Source organism: Aquila chrysaetos, chromosome 16, assembly GCF_900496995.4.
Source record: "Aquila chrysaetos chrysaetos chromosome 16, bAquChr1.4, whole genome shotgun sequence".
Classification (NCBI taxonomy): Eukaryota; Metazoa; Chordata; class Aves; order Accipitriformes; family Accipitridae; genus Aquila; species Aquila chrysaetos.
This window is the reverse complement of record NC_044019.1, coordinates 27,419,215-27,432,788: the sequence shown is the minus strand read 5'-3', so window position 1 is coordinate 27,432,788 and position 13,574 is coordinate 27,419,215. Positions and strand designations below refer to the sequence as shown.

At 36.7% G+C, this 13,574-nt stretch overlaps 1 protein-coding gene across 7 annotated transcripts in view; it reads left to right on the top strand.

Annotated features, from left to right (window-relative positions):
* SHANK2 (SH3 and multiple ankyrin repeat domains 2) overlaps positions 1-13,574 on the top strand; it is a 365,112-nt gene that overhangs the window by 84,768 nt on the left and 266,770 nt on the right. For all 7 annotated transcript variants that reach the window (XM_030038580.2, XM_030038579.2, XM_030038578.2 and 4 more), the window contains one exon: positions 2,326-2,392. In XM_030038580.2, coding sequence (XP_029894440.1) covers positions 2,326-2,392 — 67 coding nt within the window. The remainder of the gene's footprint in view (positions 1-2,325; positions 2,393-13,574) is intronic.

Below are 13,574 nucleotides of genomic sequence, written 5' to 3'. Positions count from 1 at the left end.
TGAGTATAACTGCTAGGTGCTATACAAACGTGGAATAAAATTTCTCCCATGAAATAGATACACTTGAAATGAAAAAAAACCCTGTAATTACTGTATTTAGCCTTTACATTGGACAGAAGTTTTTAATGAAACAAGAACAATTTGCCAAGAAAAAAGATGGAACCTGAAAAGCATTGAAAAAAAAAAATTGGGGGAAAACCTGCTTTCAGGGCATAAACATAATAAATGGTATACTCAGTTGTTTCTTTTAAACTTTGCTTGGTAATCTAAAAAAGTTATTCTGATACTGTATTATACTTAAAATGTAGTAATTTCTTGCTTAAAATGTAGTAATGTCTTGCTTGTACTTTCCCAGCCAGTAGACTTTACAACCTAAACTAAATCAGTCTGTCTGTCTTTAGACCATCTATTTCTTGCTTAGGACCAAAAGATAAATTGGAGATAACTTCACTGTGTTTGAAACCATTTGTTTAAATCTGGGTCCTTCCACAAGGCTTTCCAGGGCTGTGTTCAGAAAGGATTCATGCATAATGGCTCGAAGCGTAAGGACTAACACAACGGGAGTCCCAGGTCTAAAGAAAGGCCTTAAATGAAGTCACGCAGAGGACTGTAGAGGGGAGAAAAGAGCGTGGTAATCTGACTTTCAACAATCCCATCCAGTTTTATTGAGGAGCATTGCAGTGAGTTCTTTTTTCTAAGACAGTGCACCCATGCCTGTAGCAAATAGTCTTCCTAGTACTGCATTTCAATGAGATTTCTTCCAGTGTTGCCGTCGGATATATAAGTCCACTCTAAGCCCACCCTTCATGAGATGCGCTAATGGCAGAAGGAGGCATCGTGTCAATAATCGATGCTGAATGAAAAGTGCAGAAAATATGTGTCATTATCTTATTTTTAGGTGAAATGGATGTAATGGTCATGATTCATGATTTAAGCCTGCCCCATGTCTACCATTTAAAGCAGATTTGGAAACTCTTAAATACATAGTAGTCAAGATTGTCTGTAGCTTGTTGCTTGTGTATAAAGTCTTCATTTTTGAGGATTTCCATATTAGTTTCTTTTGGTTAATAGTAAATAAAATTGTCTATTCAGTTTCCTGTGGTGCGTGCAGAAGTAGGGTCTTATGCTTGTTACATTAAAAGATATTACTCACATTAACTGTACTTCGTATACCTCCTAAGACCATTTCAGCACTTTAGTCTTCCTTTGCATCATTCTTCCTCCCTAAGATTTGTGGAGTGGTACAAAACCACAGATAATCTTTCTTGGTCATCAGCTCAGAGGTTTCCCCGAGTTATCAATCATTTCTCGTGACTGACAGTAGCCCTATATCCAGGGGAGTCCTTAAATAAGGTTTTTAAAATATTTTTTTTTTGGCCTGCACCCTGTATATGCAGAAGCTTCTATGAGAAAGGTGAGCCCAGGTTATCTCTTTTACCTACATCAGGAAAGCCACAGTGCCCTTAGGGGAACAGTATCTGTCATAATATAAAGCTGCAAGGTGGAGCCAGAAAAGGCAATTGCTTGATATTTAGGGTAAAAATAAGAGAAGAAGAAAAAAGGGAGGAGACAGCAAGGACATAACCAAATCACTTTCCTCATATCCAGTGGAGATGTTTCTCATTTTAAGTGCATTTAGATGAGAGTTCAGAATTGATAGTTACACATCTGTATTTGACAACCAGGAAATAAATGAAAAAGGTAATAATTATTTTAGAACTATATTTATAAAAACACTTTAAATTCTATACATATGCATAAACTTTACCAGTTTCTCTTTTTTAGTCTTTTTTGGTGTCTTAGTGGTACCTGAATAGTTTTAGTTCTTGGTGCTTCTTCCCTGGTTATCCCACGTACATTGCATTGTAGCTCCTGTTTTCATTATTCAGGTAAGTAGCGAAGCAGGAGCAATTAAAGGGAAATAATATCTTCAATGTGTCTCTCCGAGCCTGCTCCTGTAGCATTCTCCACACATCCGTGTAGCTCCCAGAGCTTTGGGGATGCTGCATTTAATGTTCACTGCTGGTTTTGACTGGCACAACGTGAAAAGCCACAGCTCTTCTAGCAGTCTCCCGAGATATCCACAATCACAGCGTCCTTAGTAAATGGGGATCTGGGGGACTGGCAGTGCTGCTTACAAATAGATTGAGATATCATTTCTCAACATTGTTTCAGAAATGTATTGCCTATAGTAGCTGCAGAATAGAAGTAATAAATGGAAAGAAAATATATTTCTATGATATTTGTCGGTAATGTAACATGCATATTTTCCTGCTTAATAAGTGATGACAATACATTAATTGTAACTATTTTACAATCCTTTAGGTGGCTATAATAGCGGGAAATTTTGAGCTTGCTGAATATATCAAGAATCACAGGGAAGCTGATATTGGTAAGCAAAATATTTACAGACACTGAAAATAAGTTACACATGTTTAAACCAGGATTTTGCAAAGATGTTAAATCTGATTCTGTGTGAGAGATGACTACAGGGTTGAGGACAGCATCATTTCAGGGAGATTTTAAAAGTAACTTTTCCATAAAAACATGAAGATGGGAAAAAAGCTGAAATGTTTTCAAAATATGCTCTGAAAATGAAAATTTGATAACTAAGGCAAAAGACTGGTAGATGCTTTATAAGTCTAAATTAGGCAGTTTGTAACAGATTAAATACACATCCACATTCCTGGAAGAGGCAAATTGGCTCTTGCGGGCTGTTTTGGCATCAGCCTAAAGCAGCTCTCAAGTAGGAATAATTGGTCAGAAGAAGAAGATAAAGAAAGATGCTTCTCTGCAATTAAATGAATGTATGGCAGAAACTGTCTATCCATATCCATAAAACCATTTCCTCTCACTGAGTTTGGTGTGTGGCACTGGATGAAGGCTAGTGACAGGCATTAAGGGCCCTTGACAAAAAACCTTAAGGCTTTTTAAAGATCTTTTTACGTAGAGAGTTTTGCCATTAAAATAAAAACTAGTTTGATAAAAGTGGTTTCTAATACAGTTTAATTAGAATGAATTAAAATGCTTTAATTCAAGTTAATTAAAATTCCACAGAAACATCCTGAAGTTGAACGAAGAAAGGCAGTCCTTTTGAAACAGGAGGGTCTGTATAGTTGTCTGCACTGATTTAACTCGGTGGTGCAAATCTTTGAGTTGATAGTATTTAATTTACGTGGAAAACTAGGCCAGCTTACATGAAACTTAAGACTGTGAAAGAATTGCTCTGGATTAAGGCCTCCTTTCCCTTTCCTGTTCTGGTTGCCTATGATCTGCAGGGATATGGTTAAAATTTCTGCGCAGTAATGTGAATTCTCGTAGCACTGTGATACTTTCAACTCTTTGCAGTATGCATTGAGAAAACAGAGGACATGTTGCATAAAAGTTTTGCATAAAAGCCATAACTTCTGCATAAAAGTTTGTAGTGAGTTTGGAAGGTTTTTACCTGAGATAGTGGGATAGTTCCTTTCCATGTAAGAAGTCTTCATCCTTCTGTATTTATAAAAAATCTGATGTAAAAATTAACTAAAAATGAACCAGTTATTCCTCATAGGGTGAGTATCTTATTGTTGTTTATATTTACATATGGCTAAGGGTTTTATAAATTTGTGAAGATGTTGAAATGAAAGAAGATGGTTGTTTAGATTCAAACGTTCCCTTTATTTCTGCCTTGTTAGTTCTTGATAATTTGGCTTGCGTGTGGAGTCAGTGCAGAACAAGTACTGCACATAGAATACACAGTATTATGTTTTATGTTTCTCTAAATGGATTTTGTTCTCTTAAAAATAGTTGTGTACAATAAAAAAAAAAGCTAGTAAAGGAATGACTTGCTAGTATTAATTATGCATACACTTATAGTATGAGTAACTGTAAAGTAAAAGTAACACACTACACTTACAAACAGTAGCCTCTGAACTGGTTTGCATGAAACCACAGTGATGTTAATGCCATCATTTTTTGGACTGACCAGTTCTGCACTACTTTTCCTTTGCCCTGACCAGTGCAGGTTCCAAGTTCTGTCAATGTGTGGGAGAAATTGGAGTATAGTTATGAAGTAGATGGATGAAACTCAGTCCAGGAAACAAGTGATAGCCACGTGGCTGGGCCTTTAGGCAGAACTTATTATTGCTGACTGTAAAAACTTTCTGTAGGATTTGGTGATTGCTAGAAAAATGCTTAGAAAATATCTTCTACGGGAAGATTCTCCAAATTTTCCTGATGCCTTCCCTTTTCCACTGAAAAATAGAAATACTGGTGCTTCTACAACTCACTTGCATTTTTTGCAAGATGGTGGTGGATTGCACATAACTACCTAAATTACTAGATTTGTCTTAAAGAATAAGCATTATGTTATGTTATTTTCTCCTACCTAATTTAATTTAGCCAGACATTTGTCCCTTAAGATTTATTGCATAAAAAACAAAAAAAAAAAGTGAGGTCATCAAAATGTCTATTTCTGGAATGTCTCCCAGTTTAAAAAAAATAAATAAAGGACAATATCTTAAGCAGAAAGCCTGAGAGCTAGTATGAAGATGAATGTGCAGAATAATGTCAGCATTTAAACTTCAACAAGTTGGCTTTTAGTTATCTTAGGTGTCTGGTTACCCGCTATATTCATGTAGTTTTGGATGTATTCCAACATATATCATTTCAGTAATGTACCTTCTTAGAGCCCAGAGGCAACAGAGTGGGAGGGAATAGCAAAGAGCTTGAGAAGTATCCTCATGAAGAAAAGAAGGACAGATCATACTATGAAGTCTCTTGAGAAACATTTCATCTTTCCTCTCTCAGGAAGTGTATTTTTGGTTAGATACTGAATATTGATACTGAAGCAGTTCATTAAACCTTGTTGTTATTATTTTAGGCTCATTTAATAATTAATAAGTTACAACTGTGGGAAATTCTTTGGAATACGTGCAGCTTCAGGTGGTTCTCTTTTCTATGGACATTTAAGCTGGTAGATGATGAACTGTTCAATCATTTAATAGTAAGCTTGTCAATGATATTCATGATTATTCACAATAGCATTCATTGGAAGGAGAGGTTGGTGATGCATTGGGAAAATCTCCACGTTCCGCTTGATTCATTGGAAAGAAACTCCACATAGCTCTTGGAAGATTTCTGACCTGATCTTTTAACATTTAGTGATCTTCATACCCAGTGTCTTCAGCTATAGATACTTTTAAAATGCAAGCCTAATATACAGCTAAGTAATGTAAGTGACAATAATATTTTTTTCAAAAAGAATCTACCTACTTTCCTGGGTACATCGTCTTAAGGATGGGAAATTTTGAATTGGTGGTAGTGATTGGAGGCTGGACCTAACTTAGTAGTTTGAAGAGCAGGTTTTATCTGGTGACAGAAACAAGTTTTTACATTTCTCAAACTGAAGTATCTGAAATACGAAAAATAATATTTGCTTGAAATCTCTAATCTTACATAGTGAGGAACTACACTATCCATGTCCATCTGTTTTGATATGTGCCAATTAACATTATTCTTAGATAATTTTGTTGTCCCAAACTATTGCAGTAGGAAGTCACTTGTACTTTCAATGCAGAAGGTATTATGTGGGTGTCTTCCAGTTTGTCAGTAGTCACAAAGCTGTTTCAAGTAATGTTGCCAAAACTGCAATTATAAGGATCTAACAGCGGTAATGTAGTGCTTATGATTCATGGTCCTGTGCCATGCATTGCGGTGAATGAGCTGCTTTGTTCAGTGGCAGAGATCGTAGCTCAACCCTTCTGCGGAAGGAGGGTATCACTACCTGTGGAGTAAAGGGATGAGACTGCAGCGTGCTGACAGCAAAAGCACTATATCTCAATGCGCTGGTCCACAAGAGCTCCACATAAATAAATATATATGCTTAAGTGTTGGCTATGTCACTTATCATCTATGCCACCTTTGCCTGCCAATTATATTTCATTGGCATTTACAGTAGAATACCATTTTAAGCTGTATGCAAAGTCTGGGATTGTTTAGTTAAGAAGAGGCTGATTTGCATGTCTTAAAGGGAATCTGTCTTTTTTTTCTTGTGGTTTTTGTTTTCCCCTTGGCCTGGGTCTGTGCCAGACTGTAGTGCTAAGGCTATCCCTATTGTTGAAGATGGTGGAGAAGGAGCTCAGGTGGAAAATGACCAGGTTATCCTCTAGCAGTAGAATATTCTCATTTACAGTAGAACCACTAAAACTTTGTTCTACAGATCAAATCCCACAGAGACTGTTCTTCCTTTTTCTTTTTATTTAATTATAAAGCACTTAGATTAGACAAATATGTTGAAATGCTGAAAAACTAGACGTATATAAAATAAGCTTCTTTGCAATAATCATAAGACTTCACACTATTTTGTAAAAAGAAGAAAAATGTACAAATATCTATTTTAGAGGCAAAAAAGGTAAAAATAATGACCCATGGAGTAATGTGACATCTGACTGTAAGAGGGGTGTTCTTCTAAGGTGTGTAGTGTCTGGTTATCTCACTCAGATCTTGCCAGATAAAAGTGTCTACTTAGGGTCAATGTGAGCATACATTTTTAGTCAGAGGGATGAAGTCTGTCTGCTTCCCTTTTATAGAAGCAAAATGGATTAAAGTCTGTATCCAAAAGAGAAGATGCAGGTGCCATTGGCAACCTTATTAATCCAAGGAGTCCCTTCCTAGTTATCTGGAAAAAAGAAAGAGGAGATTTTGCCCGTAAAGTTTCTCAGCTACATGAAATTGTGCTGTAGAGGCTACCCAGTTGGCTCAGCTGAGTGTTTTTCAAGACAGATAATGTCATTTAGGGTTTCAACACCATTAGGAGGGGTCAGAGCTGGTGGATGTACCCTGAGGAAGCTCTGAACAGCAGCACTTTGGTTGAAGACCACGTACCACAATGGTCCTCCCTCCCTCCATGTTCTTTCTTCAGTCTGGAGAAAGCCTGGTTTCCCTCACATCCTCATTCTGGATGGGTGCAGCTCTCTGTCTCTTGGATAATTTCACAGAGGAAGCTCATGATGAAATGAGGGGCAGTCGGTGGAAGGAGGAGACCTGGTATCCAAACCCGCTGACTGTTCTCACGACTCTGATTTACAATGCGTAAACGTTCAGGCAAGGTTGCACCAAGCAGTTACATTCCTTTTTGGCCGTAAGCCCTTGTGTCTCCCAGCAAACTGCAGTTTTGTAGAACCCGCTTCCGCTTAGCCATGGAATACAAGCATAAAAATCTGTTAGTTATTCCATCCTATTAAAAAATTTGACCTTTTCCTCTGAAAGTTCAAAACTGTGTGGGTTCTCTCACACATGCTCTCCCTTCTTCTTATCAGCAAGTTGCTTCTTCCTTACCGTGCTCCTTTTCCCACCATCAGTTGCCAATTAGTCTTTCCATCCCAGGTAGTACATTAGGTGTCCGGGTGACCAGTTTGTTGAAACTGTAGCATGAAAAGTATTTAGCACAGATAACTAATTTTTTTACTTGGTGCTGCCATTTTCAGAAACAAACCGAGAAAAAAAGCCTTGCAAATGATTCCTGTGGCTTAGTACAATAAAAGACACCTTGCTGTCATTGACAGAGAAAGTTCACATTAGTCTTATTTCAGACAGGGATGATGCAGTTTTGTAAGACCAAATCAAACGTAAAAGATAAAGGATTCAGAGGAGAGGAAAAAAGGATATCAGTAAAGGATTAAAAACAAGATCCAGATTTCATTGTATTTATTTCTTTTATAGGTTCTAAACATCAGGGAATCCCTTTTGTTTTCTTGACAGATATTTGAAAGGTGACTGAAAATTGCCATATCATTGAAAAAGTAATCCTATTTGAAACAAATTAAAATAATATTTTTCATAAAGCAAGAAAACCTATTACCATGAGGTACTTAGAAACTTGTTTTACAAGCAGTATGAAATACTTAGCACAGCTTCTCAGATTATTTCAATTCATCATGCCCCCAAATTAGTTTTTTGAGGAATAATAACAACATCAAAGTAGCTTATTTTAATTATCACTTATTTTGAAAGTCTTTGGAACCCAGAAGTATATTGCAGCTCAGTGACTATTGTTCCATCTTCTCTTCTGCTGTGAGGAAGACATTACATATACTCCTGATGTACAGTACAGCAGTGACACATCATTAAAAAAAAAAAAGGTCCCTTTTTAAACTTCTTTTTTTTAACTAGCTATAGCACATTTATAATTTATTTAACTTTATGCATTTATTTATTGCAAACTAAGAGAAAGTAATGGATTAAAAGATGTGATGAATAGAAAAGTTAATCCCTGATTGTTTTCATCCAGCCTGCAGCTGTCTGTGAGTAAATGAGCACAGCAGATTTAGGAAGCATTTGCTATACAGAATTTACTATGGCTTCTATAGGATGGAGTTACAAAAACCAATCATATATGTAAGAATATTGAAGCTTTCATTAGATACAGATACGCAGATATTAAGTATGTGGCAAGCTGATAATCCTTTGACTTGGATAACCTATTTTTAAATCTCTCTTTTGCCTTGGTTCTTTGTGATGAGATGAATTTTCAGATGGATTAAATGACATGGGTTGTTCTTCTTCAAGTGAACAAGGTTTGTTTTATATTGTACATCTTGTCCTTCAGCAGCTCTGAAGTAGAAGCAATAGGATTCTTTTGTTTTGTTTTTGTTTGCTTTTTGCTTTAGAAAAATGAAACACATTGAGCTGGTGTGTGAGTTTTTGTTAGTTGATTAGCAGACTAACTAATACTTGGATACTGTTGCTAGGCTTCAAGTCAGAGTTCCTGTATTCCTCTATAATTATGCAGAGATATGTGTATGTGATGGTTTGTCTGTGCTTTCACATGGATTTTTATTTTTTTTTAATTATTGAAATTCTGCTAATATGGTAGGCTTATCCTTTAAAATATACATACTCCACACTGGGCAATTGCTTTTAAATAAAACATTTTTCAAGTATGAGTAAAAGTATTTATTTTTATTGGAAGTGTGATTGTAAACATCTTAGGAAACATGCATTTCATTGTAGAATAAGCAGAACAGGTCTTTCAAAACACAAGGTTATTAGTTGGTTTGTGGTAAAATTGCTTTTCTAACCCATTTTCTTTAATTAGATCAGAGTGATTGAGGTCAGCACTCTTGGTTTTTCAGCTGCAAGTGTTTCTGTTAAATGCTAGCCGGCCCAATGAATATTCTGTTTGTTTACATATTTATTCTGGTTTGGGAAACTGTTTAGTAATCTTGATTTTCATAAATCAAATGCCTGCAGAATACTTCTCAAGTTAGGGGAAATTGTATTTAGAAAGATAAAAGCAGGAACAAGAAACGGCATTAAATCAAAAGACTTAAAAATCTACAAAACTGTCAGCAGCATGCAATGACTTGTTCTATTTTTATCGCATGTTACTTAATAGAAGCAAAAGGGACACAAACACGTATTATAGCCCCGTGTATTTGTCATTTGAATGTGAATAACATTAACCTGTTTCATACGCTAGCAGGCATTTTAATGTGGAAAAAGGACGACATTAGTGTAATCAGGATGGCAAAGACACCGAGATCTTCATTGCCCACATTTTAAATGCATATTGTTTGGTAGATTGTCATAATCCTATGTTCCCTTTTGCAGTTTCTTTCAAATACCTCTGCTAAATTAATAATTGTTTCTCACATCCATAGGAAAAACACCTTTACATTAATGACTTTTAATCTGGGTTACAATGAAATGAATATTGATTGGTATGAAATAAATTTGTTGCTATTATTTATCTGTTTTTCTCTGAAGGGTTCCAAGGAATAGGACGTCTTATACTCAGTCTTGCTATGTGGTAGCAAACAAATTGGAAAACTGGGAATTGTGATCTGTTAATGTAATTACATACCGAAATGTAGGACAGAGCCTGAAAAACTTACAGTCGTTTTCTTTTTCCCTTTGATCACAAGTAATTTTTTTCTGTGTGTGTACACAGTACAAAATTGTGCGGCAACTAGTTTTGCTTCGAAGTTTAAACTTTGTTTTCAGAAGCTGACTGTTCTTGTTGGCCTTTGAACCTTGGTGTATTCTGTGCACATTACGTGTTATGTAGTGCGTGGTCATTGCCTGTGATTTCTTAGACTTACTCTAAATTTTGAGCAGGAAAGTAAGGAGAGAACTGATGACATATGGAAGTGCTGATATAAGTACAGTAGATTTCAGAATGATTTGGCCTGGTTTTGTAAACCAGTCTGTAGTGTGTCCTTGCCACCTGCCAGGTAGGCAACGATTGCCACAGCTACTCCTCTTAGAGTTTATTTTACAGACTGAACAAGGAGAACCCTGTAATTGAGCCGAAAATTAGCTACTGGAGGAATCCTAGGCCATATTGAGTGCCCTTGAGCTAGTTTTGGTCTTGGGCAAGAACTCTGTGGTCTGAGCAGTGGGCGCAGGTCACGCAGGGCTTGCTGGCTTATCCCCATCTTCCTCCTGGAGATGTTTGAGATGTTTGGGAGGGGGGAAGTGAAGGGTGGAAATGAAGGGGGAGAATCGGTACGTGTTTGGGTCTTGCCCCAATCTTCATGCTCCGACCCAAATAGTTGGAAGTGTTTCTAGGGCCCCCAGCTCCCACTTCCCCCAAATCTGGCTTCTAGCTAGCTCCTTGTCTGCTAGCTCCTCATCAGGAGAAATGCTTCTCACCTCCTCTGCTCCTTCAAGGCTGGGACCCTTATATCCAGCGGTTGGGAACTGTGCTTTTGTTTTGGTAATATTCCTATCATCAGTGTGCTGTTTCGTCACAGACTAGGGTCAGTTACCTTTCCCAAGTCCTTGAAGGATATGCATGCCTTAAGGCATGGTCCTTTCACTGGTATTGGCTTTTCTTGGTTTTGTTTTTTTTTTCAATAGCTTTCACTGGCTTGACACCACTGAGGTAGTAAAATCGGGGGCCATGTACAGAACTAGTGCAAGTTGCTGAATTAAAAAAAAATAAAGCTGTAAAGCATAATCAGTAGAAAAAAATGATTTGAGTATACCAGGGATAATTGCTCTGACTGGGAACAAAATTGGAATGTATTTTTGTATATCAAACAGGTCACCAAATGAATAAGATTAATTTCTTGCTTTACAAAAAATAATTGAGTGGATTGTACTGTCCTCAAAAATTCTAGTGAAATACATAAAAGGATAATGCTGTTGAGCTAAATAGGCAGATGAAGGATCATGTTATGAGCAGACAGCAGTGCAAGTACCCCAGAACTCTCAAAAGCTGAAATTTTGAACTAGTATTTCAGCCAAACAGGAACTTGTGTTAATGATTTTCAGTTACTCCCTGTGAGTGAAATGCCCAGTGTTGTTCAACCGGGTGGCTGGGTCCTTCTAACCCCCGTAGCTCCCCTTGGAGTCGCTGGAAATGGTCAGCAGATGACCCATCCCTCGGGAGTCCGCTTTCCAATTCAGCCTTCCGGACAAGGTGCCTGATCCTGCACCAGGGTGTCTTTGGGGGACAAGGGCAGGTACTAGAATAAGTTAAGGAGTTGAATTAGGCTGAGGGGTTATAAAACAGAAAGTAGTACTTTTGAGTTTATATGGGACATGAAATTTGTTTAGTCATCTCCAATTCAATTTGATAGGTCATAGATCATAAAACTGGAAGAGGTTTATGTGACCATGCTGTCTGAACTTCTCCGTAGTGCAGATTACAGAATTTGTATTAACTAATTCCTCCTTGAACTGGATTATAACTAGAAAAAACATTTTGTCTTGTTAAAGACCTGCAATAATGTAAATAGGATTTGGAAAACTGTATCCTAGTCTTGTCATCTGATATTTTTCGATCCATTTGTTAATTGTTCTAGAGTTGATTACCCCTTCATTAAACAGACATACCTTGTTTCTAATATCAGCTTGTCTGGCTGTAGCAGCTGGACCCTGAGTATAGCTGAGTCTTCTTGACTCTACTGCATCTGTGTCCACATTTCTCTTCTAAAACTACTCCTTCCTTAGTGACAAGGAGCTGATCTCAGCTATTGGAGAGGAAAAAACTCTGAGGAGGAGATGTAAAACTTGAATGAAGGTCTAAATTGAATATAAGAAACCACCATGGACTTTGTGAGTTTTATTTCTATTGCTGTTTGATCAGTATTATCTTAAGCGCCTTTCTGCTAACTTTTCTCAGGGTCCACTAAAATCTGTATCCCTAGACTTTCTATAATTGTGCTTTTTTAAGAGGATATGCCCTTTGGAAGTATGTGATCAGTGCATTTCAATCGTGATATATATAGATCTCTATGTAACAAAACAGGAGGGTTTGGATGGCAATACCAATATTAGGATATTAGAGGGCCCACACCCAGGAAGAAAAGGCAGGGAGCCTGCAATGCAGCTGGAAGATACGAGGCAGCCGAACAAGGGATACTACAGAAGAAAAATTGTTTGAAGTGTCTCACAGAGAATTCTAGTATTCCTCAAAAGTTAATGTATTTTCTTTAAATCATTTTTCAACATGAACCTCAAGAGCTCTCTAAGATTGTATCAAACACTATGTGGGATTTCAAACAGTGAAACAGTGAAGCCAGGTCAAAAATAGACGTAGGACAAATGGAGAAATAGATGTGTGCAGAATCCCATGGCTTTCTATTTCTCCCATTTACAATGGTGAGAACACAGGAAAAAGAGATGAAAGAACATTAAATAAATGCTAGAGTTAAAAAAAAAAAAAAAAAAAAAAAAAGGGCAAAATAGAGATTGGTAAGAATAGTCAGGAATGCTTCCTGAAGAAATTTCCTGTGTTTCCCAAAGTAAGTACAGAGATGGACTAAAAAAACCCAAAAAAACCCAAAGGACAACAATAACAACAATAAAAAAGGCAAGGGGAAGAAAAAAAAACACCTCTCAGTGTAATGTAGGTCTTCATGCCTTTTTATGCACCCAGTAATTTCCTTTATATAATGAGGCTGCCAGCAGACTACAAAGTTAAGACTAATGGCACAAGGGTGGATTTGTAACTTCTGAATATGTGGACTTTTATGTGCCACTGTATATCTTAATTGTTGCATTATTGAAAATAATTAGGTTCAATATAACTCCCATTTGGGGAAAGGACCATCTTCCATGGACTAATTGGATTTGGATGAGGATAGCCTTCCAAATACAGAAGCAACTTGGTTACATCGCCAATCATATAAAACAAGTATTTGTATGAATAAAAAGCTTTGTATGAATATAAAACTAAATATTTGTATGTGCTTAGTGATTGCAAGGATGATATTTTTCTTTTAGATCGGTTCAAATAACCTTTTTAAGTTATTAATAATAATTGTAATTGATAATATCCTCCATTTTGAACAGGCTTACTACACTTCAGTGACTCCCTTACTTGGAACTCCTCTTTCTATTATGCTAAATTTATATTTATGCAATCCTTAACAGCTACACATTCTGCTTTTCTTCCAAACTAGATTATTTATCCTAATCAAGTTGATGTTACGTTTTTCATTCAATATACAATGGTTTGGCAATTTACTTTAAGAACTGAGACTTCACTGAAGAAATTTGTTTTGAGTATTTTATGAATAATCTGATTTTCATAAAAAGGTATTAATGTCAGAATTTTAGTGAAAATTGATCTTGTAATA